Here is a 21,876-nt window from a genome sequence, read left to right as displayed (position 1 = left end):
CTCTCCATAGGCACGCCCATTCCCCGCGGGAGCCGGAATCTACGATGGACGACTACGAGGTGAGTACGGGGTTAAAAAAATCGGGACAGGCATACTGTAGCTCGCGCTACAATGCCTGTCTCGATGGTAACATCATGGGATTGTGGGTGAACTACCGCTTTAATGAACAATGGAATAAGATAAAAAATAGAGGTTACAATTCCAATAAAGAATAAAACATCTTCTATTGTGGGGTCAAAAGTTAAAAAAAGGCAAATGGTAAAACAATATACAAATCAAGTAATGAAAACAAAGCAACACTCGTGTTGCTTACATCACATATCCTGGAGGCTTTTGGATAAATGCTTTTTTAGCTTGCAGCAGACAAATATATATATTGGCCCGGATTCACAAAGCACTTACGCCGACGTATCTCCAGATATGCCCCGTAAGTGTAAGTATGCGCCGTCGTATCTATGCGCCGTGCCCATAAACTGAGATAAAGTGGGTTTACAACCACTTTAACACCAATACCTCCAATTAACCACTTAAGGACCGCCTAACGCCGATATACTTCGGCAGAATGGCACGGCTGGGCACAGGCACATACAGGTACGACGCCTTTAAGAGCCCAGCTGTGGGTCACCCGCCGCCGGCGCGCGCAAACCGATCGCTGCCGGTGTCCCACGATCGGTCACAGGAGCTGAAGAACGGGGAGAGGTGTGTGTAAACACACCTTCCCCATTCTTCACTGTGGCAATGTCAGTGATCGTCTGTTTCCTGATATAGGGAACGACGAACACTGATGTCACACGTCCAGCCCCGCCCCCCTACAGTTAGAAACACACATAAGGGTCACACTTAACCCCTACAGCGCCCCCTAGTGGTTAACTCCTAAACTGCAATTGTAATTTTCACAGTTATCATTGCATCTTTATAGCACTTTTCGCTGTGAAAATGACAATGGTCCCAAAAATGTGTCAAAATTGTCCGATGTGTCCACCATAATGTCGCAGTCATGAAAAAAATCGCTGATAGCCGCCATTAGTAGTAAAAAAAAATATTAATAAAAATGCCATAAAACTATCCCTTATTTTGTAAACGCTATACATTTTGCGCAGACCAATCGATAAACGCTTATTGTGATTTTTTTACCAAAAATAGTTAGAAGAATACGTATCGGCCTAAACTGAGAAAAAATAATGTTTTTTTAGATCTTTTTTGGGGATATTTATTATAGCAAAAAGTAAAAAATATTGATTTTTTTTTCAAAATTGTCGCTCTATTTTTGTTTATAGCGCAAAAAATAAAAACCACAGAGGTGATCAAATAGCACCAAAAGAAAGCTCTATTTGTGGGAAAAAAAAGAATGACAATTTTGTTTGGGAGCCACATCGCAGGACCGCGTAATTGTCAGTTAAAGCGATTGCAGTGCCGAATCGCAAAAACTGGTCAGGTCCTTTACCTGCATAATGGTCCGGGTCTTTAGTGGTTAAAGGGGTTGTAAAGGTACAATTTTTTTTTCCTAAATAGCTTCCTTTACCGTAGTGCAGTCCTCTTTCACTTTCATCATCCTTCGATTTTGCTTTTAAATGTCCTTATTTCTTCTGAGAAATCCTCACTTCCTGTTCTTCGGTCTGTAACTTCACACAGTAATGTGAGGCTTTCTCCCTGGTGTGGAGTGCCGTGCTCGCCCCCTCCCTTGGACTACAGGAAAGTCAGGATGCCCACTAACACACAGCTCCTTTCTCTGTCTGCAACGTAGAGAGCGTCCTGACTCTCCAGTAGTCCAAGGAGGGAGCGAGTACGACACTCCACACCAGGGAGAAAGCCTTGCATTACTGTGTGGAGTTACAGACAGAAGAACAGGAAGTGAGTATTTCTCAGAAGAAATAAAGACGTTTAAAAGCAAAATCGAAGGATGAGGTAAGTGAAGGAGGACTGCACTAAGGTAAAGGAAGCTATTTAGGGAAAGAAAATTGTACCTTTACAACCCCTTTAAGCACTGTGGCACAGTTCAGTTGCATGGGGCCCCTGATGAGTTGACTTGCAAGGCGTAACACAAACCAGCTTGAGAGGATGAACGCTGAAGCATCTGTGGGGCGGTGGCTTCCTGGGGACGCTTGTACAGACAAAGTCCACCACACCACCTGCAAGGCAAATCAGGCTTATCTAGCCTATCTCTTGGTCCCTAATCTGACTATAGGCTATCAATGCTACTGGACCGCTACCTATTTAAATGGCCATTGGAAGCCTATTCTGTCGCTAACCTGAGCGGTTTACCGCTCCCCAGGCTAATACTAGATAGGAACCCCCAGACCAAAAAGGGACACTGTTGCTTTAAATAACAAAGTGGCAGATAAACATTTCAACCCATACCAGCAGTAACCCACAGAAAGTGTTTGGGTCAGCAATGACAAATCTTTTGCAATAACCCTCAGAAAGTGTCAGGGTCAGAAATGATAACCCTCAGCATGTGTCAGGGCCAGCAATAACCCCCAACACAATAACCCACTTCAAGTGTTGGGGCAAGCAATAATCCCTGGCATTATAATAAACTCCAGCACAATAACAACAAAGAAACCCCATCGGGGAGTATGGTAGAAAAAAAGAGGATAATAGTCATCTTCGCTCTACCCCCACAAGGTGCCCCTCCCCCATTCCCCAGTATATTCCTTGCATCACAGCCTCAGAGCCAAGTAGAAAATATAGTGACCAAAGTAAAAAAGACAGCAGACAGGCAGCACATGTTCTAAGCATGGGTGCCATAACCTGAAGTGTCTTCATGGGAGTCTATGGTAAATGTGGCCCTCCCTCTGTTTAAGATAATGTACATGAATAGGGGCTGCCCCCGGAAATTTCATAAGGTGTGGTGCCCTTGGACTATGACTTGAGGAGATTCAACTTTATTGTCTGAGCAGAATGTAGGGTCTGATACTGGTCAGGAGGGTCATATTCAATTGCCCTTTCTTCTCCCTCCTCTTAGCTATTTTGGTTCGCCTGCTCCTTCTCCATCATCTCCCCTCCCCCTTTTAAGTTATACTAGTTGAATTGGACATTTAACAAATATAATGCAGGTGCTATTCCAGTTTGGCTGCAAAAGCAGAAATACACTTTTAGAATGCATGCCAAATGCAGAAAAACAATGTTGGACCACATGAGCCTTTTTAACTGGAGTTGTGGAAACCTTCAATGATATATGTTAACCCCTTTGTGACCCCGCTATAGCCGAAAGATGGATACAACATGGCCACACTTTGCTGGGAGGCCATCATATGACATGCTTCCGTGCTCCTGCTGCCTGCGTGCCCCCTGCGGCATGCATCGGTAGAGATCTGTGATTGCTGCATCCTTCGGGACGCAGCTGATCACAGATCAGGGTAAAGAGACAATCATGAAGGCTCTTAACCACATGATCAGCTGTGTCCAATCACAGCTGATCAAAGATGTTAACATGATTTGCTGGTTATCGGTAACCCTCCCCTCACGCTAACAGTGTCCTGATTAGTGGTGCAGCCCCCTAGTGCTGTCAATCTGTGTCGAACAGTGCCCACCAGTGCTGCCAATCTGTGTCCAACTGTGCTACCAATCAGTACCCACCAGTGCTGCCAATCAGTGCCGCCTATCAGTGATGCCTGTTAGTGCTGCCTATCAATGGCACCTATCAGTGACCATCAGTGCAGCCTGTCAGTAACACCTATCAGTGCCACCTATCACTGCTGCCTATCAATGCCGCCTCTCATTGCCCATAATTGCTGCATATCAGTGCAGTCTCATCAGTGCCTCCTCATCAGTGCCCATGAGTGTCATCTCATCAGTGGCCATCAGTGCTGCCTCATCGTACCCATCAGTGCAGCACATCAGTGCAGCCTAATCAGCTCACATCAGTGAAGCAGAAAAAATACTTATTTACAAAAGAAAAACCTTTTTTTATTTTAAGTTTCACCTTTTTTTTTTTCTAGCAAACAATAAAAAACCCAGTGGTGATTAATTACTACCAAAACAAACTTATATCTGTCTCAAAAAATTATAAAAAGGTTGTTTGGGTGCTGTGTAATTGCGTCATTCAAAGTGCAACAGCGCTGAAAGCTGAAATTGGCCTGGGCAAGAAGGGGATAAAAGTGCCCTGTAGGCAAGTGGTTAATATATGTATGTGGTAGCATAATATTCTTACCTTGAGCATTCAGGAAAGCCCAAAAACAAAGAAAGATAAGAAGTCGCTGCAAAGTTGTCTGTAACATAACCCCTACAAAAGAAACAGGACATATTTAGAATCCAAGTAACAAAACTGCATAAACTTTACTTATTTTTAAAATAGCTTTTTAATGGAGTATCTTAATTAATTCAAATACAATATAGTATATATATATATATATATATATATATATATATATATATATATACACAAACACACACACAAAATCTTTACACCTTATACAGTATATCACCTTTTTTATACAATCTTTTTATAGAAAGAATTGATCAAGCCCCCCAACCCCTATGCACCTCTCTATAGCCAGCTTAAGTCTTAACTAAAGCACCAGGTTTGTGTAAATATGCACAAATAGTATGTACTTTAATCTATATTTAACTTTACACTGAAATCTGGAGATCTTTATCGAAGGAGGGAACTGATATCACAAAATAAACCTCACTATTTTAACACAGAATGGAGTTTGCTGACATACTAACTCCCAGTGTTAACAGAAGTGTTCTTTTGTACGCTGTCTGTGGAGTTGTTTACATTCATGCCTGGAAGCTACCATAAAGTTCTTGTCACAAACAGATTCTTCCTGTAAAGAGGTTGTTTCCTGCCCCTGCTTAAGGGTCAGGAAACCCCTGAAGGCTATATATGTGAATGTCTAAAGCCTGTTACACACGTATGGGATTTCCCATCGGAAATCCAGAGGGAAAAGCCGAGAACCTTCTTGGTCAGTCTTTTCCCCTACGCACGAGAGGTTTTTCCCGACAGGAAAACTGCGATGGAGCTTTGGTCGGCAATCCCAGCCGTGTGTATGCTCCATCGCAGTTTTTCCCATATGCAACTGCCAAAAACAGCCGGGCAAAAGTACGCCGGTTTTCCCAGCGGGAAAAAAGAGAGCTGGTTCTATTTTTTGTCCAAGGTTTTTTTGGGCAGTTTTCCTGTCAGAAAAACTGTGAAGAGCATACACATGGCTGGGATTCCCGTCCAAAAGCTCTCCTCGCAGTTTTCCCGTCAGGAAAAACGGCCATATGTATGACGCTTTACAGGAAGTTCAGGAGATGGTGGCCAAATACATGCTGTGCAAGCCAGGAGGTACTGGAGGCAGATTCTGTGCTGTATCCATCCTTCCAGGCTAAAAAGAACAATAGGCAAGTATTACTGCATGGTGTAACTCACTGTTTGTTATATTACTGTCCCTCCTGTGTGGGAATCAGAGATATCTGTCAGAGGCATCTCCGGATTCACTGAAACATACCTCCAAACATTTTGAGGTGGGAATGAGGGACAGCTACCAACAAACGTATGTAGGCATAGTACACACCCCCTGCCACACCCAATTAAAGGAGAATTAACAAAAAAAGGTTAATTAAATCCACAAATACTTTTTTTTACCACTACTATTTCTTTATATTGGCTTTTAAAATTTACAAATGCAGCCATTTAGAATTTGGATGAAAAGTTTAGCACTGGGAAACACTTTTTTGAAAGATAAAAAGTGCATTTTATATACAACTATATATCGTAAATCAGACCAAAATGAGGGACATTTGAGGAGGAAAGAGGGACATAGGGACATTGTTCCAAATCAGGAACATTCCCTTGAAACCAGGGACAGTTGGGAGCTATGACTGAAACTTTCTATTTGCATACTGCAATATACTTGGGCTATTCTCAAGTGTATGAGAGCAAATCTCATTTGATTATAACCTATCAAGTGACTGGTTTGTGTTGAAAAGTATATCTTCTGCTTCGTTATTTAAAGCAAAAGTGTCCCTTTTTGGTCTGGGGGGTTCCTAGCTAGTATTAGCTTAGGGAACTGTAAACCACTCAGGGTAGCAACAGGATAGGCTTCCGATGGCCATTTAGATAAGTAGTGGTCCGGTAGCATTGATAGCCTACAGTCAGATTAGAGATAGGCTAGATAGGCCTGATTTGCCTTGTAGGTGGCATGTTCCAGACTTCGTCTGTACAAGAGTCCCCAGGAAGCCATCTCCCCACAGATGCATCAGCATTCGTCCTCTCAAGTTTTTTTTTTTACGCCTTGCAAGTTAACTCATCAGGGGCCCCATGCAACTGAACTGTGCCACAGTGCTTAATTGGAGGTATTGGTGTTAAAGGCCTTTAGTTATATATATATATATATATATATATATATATATATATATATATATATACACTGTTCTTCTACGACATATGTTCATTCTTCCTGGCTGTTATTGCTTTGGTTGAATGTAATGCCATCACTTTGTCATATATAAAGTTACAGTAATCACCTGCTGGTATGTCTGCATATCTTTACTCTTAGAAATCAATGCTGGGTGTAATAGTACTACTGCTGGCAGTTATTTTGAGTGAGTTACTAGTTATTGTCCTAGAAAGGGATCATCTCAACATAAGCTGGAGCCCTGTTCTAGGTGGAGGCAATGACAATTATATATTCATAGTCCACTCTTTTTTTAGCAAAGGCTCTGGCTCATTTGGTTAGCATAGCCTGTGTGGAGAGGGCAACTTCATATGACCCCCCTATAACTGGACTACAACTGTTATAGAGCAAATTATTGAGAGAAATGGAAAGGTTCAAAACAAAATGCCGAGCCTCCTGTTAAGCCTCGTGCACAGAAACTCGACGGGCGAAACACATCGTTTTGCTCGTCGAGTTCCTTGTGAAGCCGTCGAGAAACTCGACAAGCCAATTTTCTCCATTCCCGTCAAGGCAATAGAGAACATGCTCTCTTTTTGGCTCTTCGAGTTTCTCGACAGTTTCCTCAACGGAAATGTACACACGACCGGTTTCCTCGGCAGAAAAATATCTCCCAGCAAGTTTCTTGCTGTTTTTTGCCGAGAAACTCGGTCGTGTGTAAGTGGCTACAAAGCTATATCTAGACATTTCTTTTGGATGAGTTAAAATTTCTGTCAGGTTTTTTATTCTGAATATGGGGAAGCTTTTACCTTACTTCCTGTCCCTGTGACAAGTAAAGTGAAAAGCCATAAACATAGGAAAATGGGTTCTAAACTGTATTGATAATTGGCAAAAAGTGTACAGGAAACATGTTTTGTCAAATGGGAAAAGTGCTGTCCTTGGAAACTGACAAGCACATCCTTGAAATTTGACCAATATGCTGGAAGATTGTTGCGAGAACCCAAAATTTCCCAAGCTGGACACAGGTAACAAGCATAAACAACACACTGCCGCCAGATACCAAGGAATTATGCACACAGTGACTTGCTAACCGGGGCAAAATCCTTGTTTAGTGGAGAAGGTATGAGGGGGATCTCACTTTAGGCAATAAAAACATTTCTATAAACAGTCATTACAGTTATACTGCAGGATGCCCAAATCTAGCTGGACACACAGGCATATACAAATCTTGCAAGCAAGATGGCATACCATAAAGCAATGGAGCAGCCAAGTGATTGCCACACACATTAATGACATTCCCCCAAGCTATCTCAGAATCCTGGCATTAGCACTTTTCCCACTGCCAACACATTAGACATACAGCATAACTCAGGATAGCTTGCCACTACCTGCAGTGTGTCATCTGGCTGGTCTGTCAGACAACCATACAAACAAACACACACAAAGATCCATGTCTGGTAGATCTGCTAGCTTACACACACAGGGGCAGATCCACAAAAGAATTACGCCGCCGTATCTATTGATACGCCGCGTAATTTTAAAGTTCCCGCGTCGTATCTTTGTTTTGTATCCACAAAACAAGATACGACTGCATCTGGGATCGATCCGACAGGTGTACGTCTTAGTACGCCGTCGGATCTTAGGTGCATTTTTTCAGCAGGCGCTAGGTGGCGTTTCCGTTGAATTCCGCGTTGAGTATGCAAATTAGCTAGTTACGGCGATCCACGAACGTACGTCCGGCCGGCACATTTTTTTACGTCGTTTGCGTTTTGGCTTTTTCCGGCGTATAGTTACCCCTGCTATTATGAGGCATACTCAATGTTAAGTATGGCCGTCGTTCCCGCGTCGCCTTTTGAATTTATTACATTGTTTGCGTAAGTCGTTCTCGAATAGGGATTTGCGTAGAATGACGTCACCGTCTTAAACATTGGCTTGTTCCGGTTTAATTTCGAGCATGCGCACTGGGATACCCCCACGGACGGCGCATGCGCCGTTAAAAAAAACGTTGTTTACGTTGGGTCACGACGTATTTACATCAAACACGCCCCCATTACATCCATTTGAATTTTGCGCCCTTACGCCGACAAAGATACACTACGCCGCCGTAACCTACGGCGCAAATTCTTTGAGGATTATAAAAAAAAAGTAAGTTACGGCGGCGTAGCGTATCTTAGATACGCTACGCCCGACGCAAATATGCGCCGATGTACATGAATCTGCCCCACATACATTAATCAATCAGTAGCCATTTGATGAAATTTCATACAGATTAATAACACATTTATAACAAGCATACAGAAACTGGTGACACGATGCACTAATCTCTCTGGGAATATGAATTCTTAGCTTAGAATACAGTACCTTTTATTTTTATAACTTAAAATCTCTAGCTAGCAGTGCATACAGTATAAATATAATAAGTAAAGATTACAAAAGACAAGACAGAAAATTACATACTGTACAAATATTTGGATTTATACTATAAAACAAAAAGGGGGAAAAACTGAAAATAAACTGATATATTTGGGCAGTATTGTTTTATCCTGTTGGTGGGAGAACACTGAAATTCCATAAACGTGTGTTGGGACGTCGCTCCCTACTAGCTATGACACTCACCACTGACATACTTCAGTGTGGGTTGGTGCCACCCTCAGGTGATAAGCCATACTGTGCTCCAGGGCTCCACACACTCACAGGACAGCGTCTTCTTCTTTAGTCAGCAACATGGCCTGTTCCTACCTGCCCCCCACATATGACTACAAATTCATTTTGACAAAGTTGTGCAAAGCACACACACTTACTCCGCCAGCTTGTTTTTGTCTCATCACATTGCAAAATATTTTTTTTTTGCCCAAAGGCACAGAGACAAGCTTCCATACTTTGGATTGCAATGCCTTGCCTTGCTGTCCAATCTTAAAGCGGAGTTCCAACCACAATTAGCATGTTTTAAATGTATGTCCTTTCATCATGCGTTTTTATAATATAAATCCAGTCACTTACTATTTTACAATCCGCCACCGATCCGCATAAATATTCAAAAAAGATAGTTTATAAAACTATGTCTACACCGTTGTCATTTTGCTTGTGGGCATTGTGAAGCCTACAAGCGCTTACTTCCTGGATGGGGAGTGATAATTGGACAGCGCACTGCATCCTGGGAAATGATGACACACATTTCCCAGGATCATTAGAGGGAGATGATGTCAGAATCCTAGGTGCTTTCAAAGGCAGATTTTGTGGGACCGCATAGCAAGAGGTATTTCCAGATGAGTAAAAAAAAAATTATTTACTTTTTTAGGTCTAATGAGCACAATAATGAATTTTTTTTTTTTGGGTGATGGAAACTCCACTTTAAGGGAACATGAACTATACTGTCCCCTCACTACCTGAGGCCCTGTCACCAACCACTGTCACTGCTTCTTCTGTCAGTTGCCTGCGTCCTTTTTTTGTACACTGTCACGCCATTAAGCGTTAACTTGCTACATACTCTGCACTGAATGTTTTCATGCTTTTTTTTTGCACAAAACTTCAAGTCCTGTCTGTTCACAGTTAAACCAACAGATTGTGTGAATGGTTCAAAGCATAAAACAGTTGCCCTCAAAGGCAAAGTAAAGTAAAACAATGCACCTGCTGCTGGAACAGTACCACCAGCTCAGCTGCTTACAAGCTGGCAAATGACTTGGATAAGAAATCAGCTGCAACTACAGTCAGCTTTCCTTAGTCTTAGTGCGACAAAGCAAAACATTACAAGAGGACAGCAAGACAACATGCGCTCTACAGGAGAGACATGAGGTCATGAATGATGCACATGACATGGAACATGGCTGCCAAATCATGCAGCTTCTAAAATAGAAGCTCCTAGATCTTGCCACCTGCAAACTGCAAATGTTGATTTAAACAGAAGAAACAGAGAACAGCTGATAAAAACGCACACACATTGCTGCAGATGAAGTAGATCAGAACTATGGACAAAGTGAAGACCGTCCAATGAATACACCAAAATCCTAGAAGGCTCTCAGGTATAAAAAACAAGAAACTATTTTACAAACTCCAATGCAGTGGTACCAGCAACATGTAAATAAGATCTGGTGAGTAATAAAGCCACCTCAAAATTTTGATTTATAGTCTCATAGAAACATTAAGCTTTTAAACATTTATAGCCAGATTCAGAAAGACTGGCATAACTTTGAGGCGGCGTAGCGTATCGCATATACGCTACGCCGCCGTAAGTCAGAGAGGCAAGTGCTGTATTCACAAAGCACTTGCCTCCTAAGTTACGGCGGCGTAGCGTAAATGGGACGGCCTAAGCGCGCCTAATTCAAATGGGGAACAGGGGGGCGTGTTTTATGTTAGTGACTGGTGACCCGACGTGATTGACGTTTTTAACGAACGCCGCATGCGCTGTCCGTGGACATATCCCAGTGTTTATTGCTCCAAAGTATGCCGCAAGGACATATTGGTTTCGACGTGAACGTAAATTACGTCCAGCCCCATTCACGGACGACTTACGCAAACAACGTAAAATTTTCAAATTTCGCCGCGGGAACGACGGCCATACTTAACATTGGCTAGGCCAGCTATTTGTTCGACTAACTTTACGCCGGAAATCGCCTTACGTAAACGGCGTATCTTTACTGCGACGGGCAAGCGCACGTTCGTGAATCGGCGTATCTCGCTGATTTACGCATTCTAGGCGTAAATCATCGTTCACGCCCCTAGCGGCCGGCGGGACTAGACAGCTAAGATACGACGGCTCATCCAGTTGGATCTAAGGGAGATCTATGCGTAACTGATTCTTATGAATCAGTCGCATAGATCCGACCATCGGATCTCAGAGATACGAAGGCGTATCAGGAGATACGCCATCGTATCTCTTTATGAATCTGGCCCACGGAATCCACACTCGAATCAGCTGCAGCTGATGAACTCACAAAAAATTCCAATGAAATTTCATAAAAGCAAAAAAGAAGAGAAATAGTGCTCTCCGCCAGTCAAAAAACTTGTAATGTATAAAAAAGTATATTGCACTTACAATAAAGGCTCCTAAACCACTCCAAAGATGCTGCTTGCAGGACTTTTTCTAATGTCCTGGAAAAGCTTTCAGACTGGGGCTGCAGGGGAGGCATTTTCCAAGTGCTTTACAGGTGCTTTTTTTAGCCATTTAGCGTCTGAAAAACGCCTCTAGTGTGAAAGGGGCCTTAAGAGGCGCATGCGCGGAGGCGTCCAAGATGGCTGCTTAGGCCGGGAGCTCCGCTCTGCCTCAGCCCCACGTCAGCCATAGCACCGGATTCACGGCGGTGCGACGCATTCTGAGCACAGGATTCGACAGGGGAACACCCGGTCGGGCTCCCCATGTATAGCAGCGCGGTCCGGAAGGGCCTTGAACCGAATCCCACCGCATTGGAGAAGCAGGCCGAATCCAAGATGGCGGCCGCGCCTCAGCCACAAACATCTCACGCTGCTGGAGGCACTGATATGAGGCAAGTTATTTCTCCTGCCACATTGAACTTCCCCCCTATGTCTGCCCAAGGTTCCCCAGGCTCCCTACCTTCACTGCCAGCCACCTCAGAACTCCAGTTTAACTCCACACTGGTCCACTATACTGGCTCACCTCAGGAAGCTTCACCTGCATACCCTGTTACCACAGCCCCCTCAGGACACTTGGATGCTGAAATTCCCCAGAATGCAGGGGAACTTTTCCTGAAGTTTTCTGAATTACTGGAGCGGGGCCTTGCCCAAACAGCAATTACAATTACAAATGAGATACGTTCTGACTTCCAGAACCTGGGCTCCAGGATGGAAATAATAGAAAATAAGCTGGACATCACTATCTCCAAAACCAACCAAAACACTGACCAAATACAATCCTTACAAGAGCAACTGGATGTGGCCCTAAACAGAATAGATGACCTCGAGAACCGCTCTAGAAGGGACAATTTTAGGGTCAGGGGCCTCCCCGAGTCCATCACAGATGTCCCCAAAACTATTCAGGACCTCATCAAAAGCATGCTCCCCTCTATTGCTACTCACAAGCTAGAGCTGGATAGAGCGCACAGATCCCTGGGCCCTCTGAGGAAGGACGGATCACCCAGGGACGTTGTGGTAAAACCACACTATTATTCCGTGAAGGAAGAGATTATGAGAATCTCACGCCAGCAACCCCGCATCTCATTCCAGGGACAAGACATCCAAATTTGTGCCGACATTTCTGCCATGACTATTCAAAGACGCAGAACACTAAAACCTCTGTTGGCGATTTTATCGCAGAAAGAAATCAAATACTGGTGGGGATTTCCGTTCGCTCTAAAATTCTCCTATAAAGGCAAAACCTACACATTTACTACGTTCTCTGAGGGAGAAAAAATCCTGCTCGCCTTAAAGTTCATTTCTCTGGACTCAGCAATGGACACTTCAAATTCACAAGCAAGTTGTGAATGGAAGATGAGTAAAAGCAGACGCACCAAGGATCCTGCTAAGACTTGAACCAGACATTCTACCTGTCATGCTTCCTTCTTTTTTTTTCTCCCCTCTGGGGTTGAATACCCGTAGGGTATCACATAATTGAGTCCCCTATCCGTGGCTGGGGATTCCTGTTTTTTTTTTTTTTTGTTTTTTTTTTGGGCGCTTATCAGTCTAAAACCTTTTTATTTAGCTGATGTCACTCTGTTCGCACTGACCGTGATCCGTATATTCTTCACATGTAATGTTTTAGCATTTGCTTAGAGTTTTGTTCACTATGTTATAACTCTCTTGATTACTCTAATGGTTGATGGGGACTGGGGCAGATGCCTTGCGCCTCCGACCAGTCCTGGACGGTGGATTATTCACTGTCGGGGATTGGTCTAGTAGCCCTAGATCGGGGCTACATCAGTCGTATGTCTGACAAAGGCAGGATGGATTCTTTTCCCTCCTGTGTTTGTTGTTTGAGATTAATTCATATTTTTAAATGCGTTATCTCTTTCTCTGTTTTTTTCCTGTTCTAGCCTTTTCTAACCTTTTCTTTTTGATTACTAGTCTGTTCCTACAGTGCTTCGTTTGTATCATCCCAGGCCGGGTCCAGCATGCAGTTCGCGCCTCTCTCTCTCCCATGCCTCTCTGCCTCTCTCTGACCGGGGTAAGTTCCATGCTCCACTTATCCCACCCCCACAATGACCACACTCCATAACTCCTTACCTCCTAAGGTTTTGAAGGTTGCCTCACACAATGTCCAGGGTTTAAATTCCCCTGTTAAGAGAAGGAAGGTCTTTCAGTCCTATTATTCTCAGAAGATGTCGGTGGTTCTTTTGCAAGAGACCCATTTCCCGGCTAGCTACACCCCAGCATTTATACACACGCAGTATCCACAATTTTTTTTGGCAAACGCCGAGGACAAAACTAGAGGGGTTGCAATCCTTTTTTCAAAGACATGTAAATTTAATCCTCTTCTGATACATAGGGACCCAGACGGTAGGTTTTTGTTGGTCAAGGGAGAATTGGATGGCCAACTAATGTCATTCATTTCTTATTATGCCCCCAACAGAGGTCAAACCATGTTTTTCCAAGCTATGTTCAACATCTTGGAACCCCTTTTAGAGGGAATGATAGTATGCGGAGGTGACACCAATATAGCATTTGACCAAAGTCTAGACAAATCTAAACCCTTAGCAACTAAACTGACCCGCCCAACCAGAGCCAGCTCCCACATAGCAAAATTAATCTTTCAACAAAATCTTGTAGACATATGGAGGGAACTCAATCCACATAACAGGGACTACTCCCACTATTCAAACCCACATCAATCATATTCAAGGATTGATCATATCTTCATATCTGCCAGACATGTCCCCTCGATCACTAAAGCCAATATACAAGATACAACACTATCGGACCACTCTATGGTGATTTGCTCAGTACAAACACAAATTTTAGGATCCCACAAATCTCATTGGAAACTTAATGAAACCTTACTTAATGACCCAAATGTGGTCTCGGAGATTGAGAGGGCCATTAATGAATTTTTCACGCTAAATGATGTCGATGGAATCTCGGCTGAGATATTATGGGCTACCCACAAAGCTACCATCCGGGGCAAGTTAATTCAGATAGCCACTAAACGAAAAAAGGAGAAAACTGCGGAGGTAGCGAAGCTTGAAAAGGATTTCTTGATCCTGTGTAAGAAACATAAGAAAGACCAGACGAAGGTCCAGGTCTCACAGCTTGATACTGCTCGATTAGCATTGAATTTAGCGCTTACGGTAAGGGCTGAAAAATCCTTAAATTGGAGTAATGCAAGATTTTATTTACATACGAATAAAATGAACACAATGTTAGCCACTAAGCTCTCGCCGAGATTCCGCACATTTGCTCTCCCTAAAATTAAGACCAGGGATGGGACCACGACCCTTAACCCTAAACGCATCCTACAAGAATTTGAACTCTTCTATGCCTCCCTATATCAGCGGTCGGGTACAGCCAGACACTCTGATGTTAAATCCTTCTTAGACCGACTACCGATCCCGAATTTACAGGAGAGTCATGTAGATTTAATGGAAGCCCCAATCTCTACAGAAGAAACTAGGGAGGTAATCAAAAGTCTAAAGGACGGTTCGGCGCCCGGACCAGATGGCTTCTCAGTGCCATATTACAAATTTTTTGCGGAATCCCTGGCACCTCATCTCACGAAATTTTTTAACTCGAAACGGGGGGGGGGGAGGGGGGTCCATGCATCCACAATTGAATGAGGCGTATATTTCAGTCATCCCCAAACCAGATAAAGATTTAGAGCTAGTTGAAAATTATAGACCCATTTAATTAATCAACAATGATTTAAAAATATTAACCAAGATCCTCGCCAACAGGATAAACTCCTTTATAAAACTTTATATCCATAAGGATCAGGTGGGTTTTATCCCAGGTAGACAGGGCCCAGACCAGGTGAGGCGAGCAATTGACGTTATCTCTTTGCTCCAGTCGGGATGGGCAGGGGGTCCGCCGCAGGAGGGACTCCTCCTCTCTTTAGACCTTCAAAAGGCCTTTGACACCTTGTCTTGGGATTATCTTTTTGAGATATTGCAGCGTTGGGGATTTGGAGAACACTTCCGAGGTCTTCTGAAGTCCCTCTACTCTGAACCCAAGGCGAAGGTCAGACTACAGGGATATTTTTCAGATTCCATTAGTATTGCCAGAGGTACTAGACAAGGTTGCCCCCTTTCCCCATTGATTCCCCATAGCGATTGAGACATTGGCTATCGCTATCAGATCTGAACCGGACATTAAGGGGGTAACCTGTGGTCTCCAAACCCACAAATGCGCACTTTTTGCAGACGATCTCCTTCTTTTTGTCACAGCTCCGATTACCTCGCTCCCCATTGTGTGCAATTTACTTAAATCTTTTGGTAAAATCTCGGGATTACGGGTAAATTGGAACAAATCTCAAGCTCTAAATATATCCTCACCCCCCCTCAGTTATCGATCACCTGAAGCCCCATTTGATTTCAAATCATCCATTCCTTACTTAGGTATAAACCTCACCTCCAAAATTGAACAACTTTACCAGGCCAACTTCCCCCCTATGTTTCGTAAACTATATATGGACCTTCAGACGTGGTCCCGACATAAAATTTCCTGGTTGGGTAGGATCAATGCTATCAAAATGACTCTCCTACCCAGGCTGCTCTACTTATTTAGATCCCTCCCGATAGCTATTAAAAAGGACAACTTAGGTCGTTCCAGGGCAAAATTCTCAAATTCGTATGGGAGGGTAAAGGGTATAGATTAGCCCAGAATGTCCTTTATGGGCCCAAAACGCAAGGGGGGCTCGGGCTACCGAACCTGTTTAAATATTACCAAGCAGCTAGATTGGCCCAATTATCTTCCGTATATGCGAAATGTGAGAAGCCAGAGTGGATTGATATAGAGAGTTTAGCGGTCCCTGGCCTTTCTTTGGAGAGCCTATTTTGGTTACCCCAGAAATCCAGACCCGCAATACTGTCTCCTACATTGTCACAATCATTTAAACTATGGGATGGTCTGAGACATCTTCCTTCTCTGGTGTCGGAGGCTAGGCCTCTAACACAAATCTTCCACAACCCTCAGTTTGCACTGGGTATGGACACCACAGCATTCCAATGGTGGCTAGACAAGGGGATCTATAGAATAGGTGATCTCCTTTCTTCCTCTGGCCCGCTCTCACTGGAGTATTGTGTGAGGAAATGGGGCTTGCCTCAATCTGAAAGACTTCGATACTCCCAAATTCTTCACTTTGTGACGTCCTTTTGGAGCGACAACTCGGGCTCACCAACTCCCACTAGTTATGAACGATGGTGTAAACAAATGATGGAACACAAAGGGGGAATCTCCATAATATACACGTCACTCTCCAAGGTATCCTCTAAATTTTCCTACATGGATGCATGGGAGAGAGATCTGCAGATGACCTGGGACCTGGAAAGGTGGCATAAGGTAGGAACAAGTGCCTTTAAAGGATTAGTTAATACATCCCTGGTAGAAGCCAATATGAAGGTACTGACGAGATGGTACCTAGTTCCCAGCAGGCTGGCCTCTATGTTTCCAACTGCCTCCCCACTATGCTTTCGTGATTGCCAAGCCCAGGGCACAATGCTTCATATCTGGTGGGACTGCCCTAAAATCAGGGGGTTTTGGAACAAGTTCTTTCACCTCATCAGAAAAGTTACAGATGTTCCGGTGGAAAAATCTCCACAAGTAGCGCTGCTGGGAGCTAACGTTCCTCAGGCCTCCAAACTCAAGCAAAAGTTGATAACTTTTATGCTTCTGGGAGCCAAATCTACATTGGCGGGGGCATGGAAACATCCAAGAGTTTCTATCATGGCAGCCAAGAGAAAAATATCCTGGGTCATGACTCAGGAAAAAATGGTCAGCATTATTTTAAATACGTACAACCTGTTTGAGGCCATATGGGAACCTTGGGCCAAATACGTAGGGGTTTCCCTTTCACCTGGTATCAGGACACCATCTACGGATATTTAACCTTCCAGCTGGTAATCAACTCTATTATCTACTTTCTTTTCTTTCTACTTCATCTTTCCTTCTCCTGTCTCCCGTACATTCTCTTCTCTGTCATGTTTTTCTGTTATCCATGCTATTTTATTAGCAGTTAGAACATTTATTAAGCTCTCTTTGGAAGAAAAAGATCTTTTCTGCACACTTCATGAGCATGCGTAGGATTCTTCGCTCTCTTTTTTATTTTATTTTTTGGTGGGGAGATCCTGGGCTATTTGAGGACACAGGAGTCTATTGTTAAAATTATTTTATTTTACTCAGCGGTTTAGATTTCAATTTTTTTTTAGCTTTTTCCCGACACAGTTTGTTCCCATTAGGGGTGTCGGATCAGACTGCTGGGTCTGGTACTTAGTTTAGACTCTTCCTCCTATACAGAATAGTTCACGTGAGGTTGGATAGACTGAATTTTTTGATGAGTAGATAAAATCCTTCTCACTTATTTCTATATATTTATAGTTGTCTAATCAGTTTCTCCCTTACCCCCGTACCCTATGCAATTTGTAATGTCCAAAGATGTACTGTACATTTTTGTTTGAATCTCATTTGTTTATTTCTTTTTTCTTCTGCTCCGGAATGTACTGTGAGCACTAACATGTACAACTTTGCTCTTTAATAATAATAAAAAAAATTCAAATGGAAAAAAAAAGAAAGGGGCCTTAAAGCCGAAATAAACCCATTGCTTTAACAGTTTAAAAAAACTGTTACTTTTCCAGCACAATGCTGGAAATGGAACTGTCAAATGGTTGTGCTCTCAACCAAACTGTCAAACGGATAATTGACTGGTGTCATAACTGATCACATGTGCAGCATGATCACATGTGTCAGTTGAAGATTAAACAGAGGCCAAGATGGCAGCTTCCATGGCTGAAAACGATAGGAGGGTTTACTTCCACTTTAACTGACTAAGAGCCCTTTTACACTGGAGTTTTTTTTTTAGGCGCTTTAGCACTTAAAATAGTGCCTGTAAAGCTCCTGAAAAAAGACTCATCTACAATCTCAGTGTGAAAGCCCGAGTGCTATCACATTGGGGCACTGTGCTGGCAGGACGTCAAAAAAAAGTCATGCAAGCAGATTCTTTACATCGCTTTAAAACCGGTGCATACACCGCTCCTAAAGCACCCCCGCCCATTAAAATCAATGTTCAGCGGCACCAAAGCGCCTGCAAAGTGCCTCGGCAGCGACGCTTTGCGGGCGCTTTTAACCCTTTATTTGGCTGCTAGCAGGGGTTAAAAGCCCCCGTTAGTGCCCGAAAAGCACCGCAAAAACGTTGGTAAAGCGCAGATAAAACTAACGGCGCTTTAACGCTGACACCCGGGGCGCTACCAATGTGATAGTGCTTTTAGGGTTCTGGTGGTTGGGAGACATTATTTTGTGTTGGAGTAGCTTCTTGGATATCAAATGTACATTTGGTTGTATGTTATGTAAACAATATCAAAAGTTTCCACAAAAAAAAACACATACAGGAAATATACAGTGGTTTTCTACATATTTGTGTACATTGTGCCTAAAAATAATATTTTTTTTTAATTATTTTCTCTTTTAATTTAGATCAATGAAATATTGCATATTAATAAGATACAGTCTTCTGTACAACTAGCAGATAACTCTATAATATCCATTTTAAAATTTTCAGTTTTAATTTTCAGCTATGCTGAAAAATAAGCCAGTCAAAAGCTTGAATGAGTCATCATACCAATAACTTATCCATTACAAGATGCTTCAGTAAAAAGTTTTACTAGGGCCGAATGAGCTAAAAAACGTCCTTTGATGTGCTATCGTCTTGCTATCGCTTTTTCTAATTCAGTGTTTTGGGAGTCTTTGGTTATATATTAAATTTATCTATCTACACAAACACATAGTAGCAAGACCGAACTGGAAAATATGACTGTTTTATGATCACTCAAGATTTCATTTGAAAATGTTATATGCCTGGGGTTCTAAATAATTTGTCAATTGCAGACAGTGTCAATGTTTTGGAGGTATTTATGGCATTTTAAATACAAATATGACAGATAGACATGAACCATGATGGTGTGTGAGTATTATGGGGTTAGACAATACATAATGTACATATGAAACTGCTTTTTGATGGAGATTTCTATCTTAAGCTTATAATCCAGGTCATTTATCATAGACATTACAACACTAATTAAGACATTAGCTTGTCCATGTGCAGTCTGCAGCCATTTTTACAATTCACATTTAGCACAATTATTATTACTATTATTATGAATAATATTAATATTAATAATACACTTTTCATGTATAGCACAGCTCACATTCTTCTTATGTAAAAACAAATATTTGTTTTCCTATGCTTTTTACTAGCATTCAGTTGCCACACATCTATGTTAAAGGTAAGTGAAGCATATTTAATATAGTCATTACCATGATCTGTGTGCCATTGGCATTCACATCTAGAAGAAAATCTATGACAACCAGAAAAACACAGTAGCAGGCCACAAATACCCTAACCATCGCAGACCGGTAACAAGCCTGAACACCATCTCCAAGATCATGGAGAAAGCAGTAGTACAACAGCTTCAGCCCCATCTGGACGACCACAAACTCCTAGATCCACTACAATCAGGTTTTCGCCCAGGCCACGGGACAGAAACAGCTCTTCTCAAGATATGGGATGATGCCCTCGAAGCAGCAGATGACGGAGAATCCTGTCTCCTAGTGCTGCTGGACCTCAGTGCAGCCTTCGACACGGTAGACCACGACACATTGCTCACGTGACTCAAAGAAGTAGCCGGAGTCTCAGACTCGGCCCTACCGTGGTTTGCATCTTTCCTAGAAAATCGCACTCAGACTGTGAAACTTGGAGGCTTCACGTCAGAAACACGGACCATTACATGCGGAGTCCCTCAAGGATCACCCCTTTCACCTGCACTCTTCAACATCTACATCCGCCCGCTCCTCAAAATCATCAGCAAACAGGACCTGCGCTACCACTCCTGACGACACGCAGCTTTACTTTGGAATCACCAACAAAAAAGACCATGAATATCATGAACTAGGAAAATGCCTCACTCTGATCGATAATTGGATGACTGAAAGTTCCCTCAAACTCAACGGATCCAAAACAGAACTCCTCATCCTTCACGCAAATCTGAAATCTAATTCTAGGACCACATGGACACCACCCACCATCCTCGGACAAACCATCACGCCAAGCAACAAAGTCAAACGCCTCAGAGTCATCTTTGACTCAGACTTGACTATGAATGCACAAATAGGGTCAGTAGTCAGCGGTTCTCATCATCTTCTCTGCATGCTACGTAGACTCATCCCCTTCATCCCGGAAGAGGACACAGCATTAGTGGTTGGAACAATCATCAACTCACGACTCGACTACGCAAACTCCCTCTACTTAGGACTACCGAAATACCAGATTTCACATCTAAAAGTCGTCCAGAACACGGCAGCCAGACTGGTAACAGGTAAAAAAAACATGGGAACCAATCTCTCCGGTCTTGAGGTCCCTCCACTGGCTGCCCATACAGGACCGGGTGACTTTAAAGACGCTCTGCCTCACCCACAAATGTACACAAGGAAACGCTCCTCAATACTTAAGCGAGAAAATAAAACCCTACGTCACCAAGCGCGTGCTCTGGTCAACCAACCAAAACCTTCTCCAAATCCCTAAATCCCGCTACAAATCTAAGGGTGAACGTAGATTTGCAGTCCAAGGACCCCGGCTTTGGAATGCTCTACCCACGAACATCCGCTTGGAAGAAAACCATCAGGCTTTTAGGAAAAAAACTAAAGACCCACCTCTTCTAAAGGATCAGGACAACACTGGATGCAAGCGCCTTGAGGCGATTAAGTTCGCATTTGTTGTGCTATACAAGTTACTCACTCACTCACTCACTCACTCACTCACAAATCCCACAGATTAGATCATCCTGAAATGTACAACCAATGGGCCAGAAGGTCAGGTTCATGAAGGCAAATGTACATTGAACTGTACATACCCCTCCTCTTAGCACTCCATTTATATGGTTCTTCATTTTTAAATTTCCATTTGAAAAAAAGTGGTGTATTGGAAGGGAACAATAGTCTTCATCAATATTTTTTAAAGGGATGAGACATGTACATTTACTCCAGTGGTTCCCAACCTGGGGTTTGTGTACTCCCAGGGTACACACCAAGAAGTGTAGGAGTACATTTAATTTTTTTTTAATAATGGCGCCACCCAGCATCATTGGCTGCTAGGATGCATGGGGCTAGGTCACACAACATCAAGCATTTTCATGGTCATTAATTGTTTTAGTGCTCAAGGGTGGCCTGCTTGCACCTTAAAAATTCATGGAGCTAATCCAAGGTAGAAGGACAGCAGTGTCACTTATGGAAGCTCCTTGCTCCTCCTCTTGCTGTCTGTGACACTGCCTGCCTGCTTTACTCACGGTCTAAGACAGTCAATTGGCTCTGGAAAGTGCTATAGGCACAGACTCCCTATAGGAGAGCAGCACAAAGCTCATTGGTGCTGACATGGCTAGTGGATGAGATTGGCTCTGCTTCGCTCAGG

At 43.0% G+C, this 21,876-nt stretch overlaps 1 protein-coding gene across 1 annotated transcript in view; it reads right to left on the bottom strand.

Moving 5' to 3' along the window:
* Window positions 1-21,876, bottom strand: part of THBS2 (thrombospondin 2) — a 179,781-nt gene that overhangs the window by 115,479 nt on the left and 42,426 nt on the right. The window contains exon 2 of the mRNA XM_040350916.1: window positions 4,154-4,225. Coding sequence (XP_040206850.1) covers window positions 4,154-4,225 — 72 coding nt within the window. The remainder of the gene's footprint in view (window positions 1-4,153; window positions 4,226-21,876) is intronic.

This window comes from Rana temporaria, chromosome 4 (genome assembly GCF_905171775.1).
Source record: "Rana temporaria chromosome 4, aRanTem1.1, whole genome shotgun sequence".
Taxonomy (NCBI): Eukaryota; Metazoa; Chordata; class Amphibia; order Anura; family Ranidae; genus Rana; species Rana temporaria.
The sequence above is the reverse complement of the archived record's forward strand: the minus strand, read 5'-3'. Positions and strand labels throughout refer to the sequence as shown.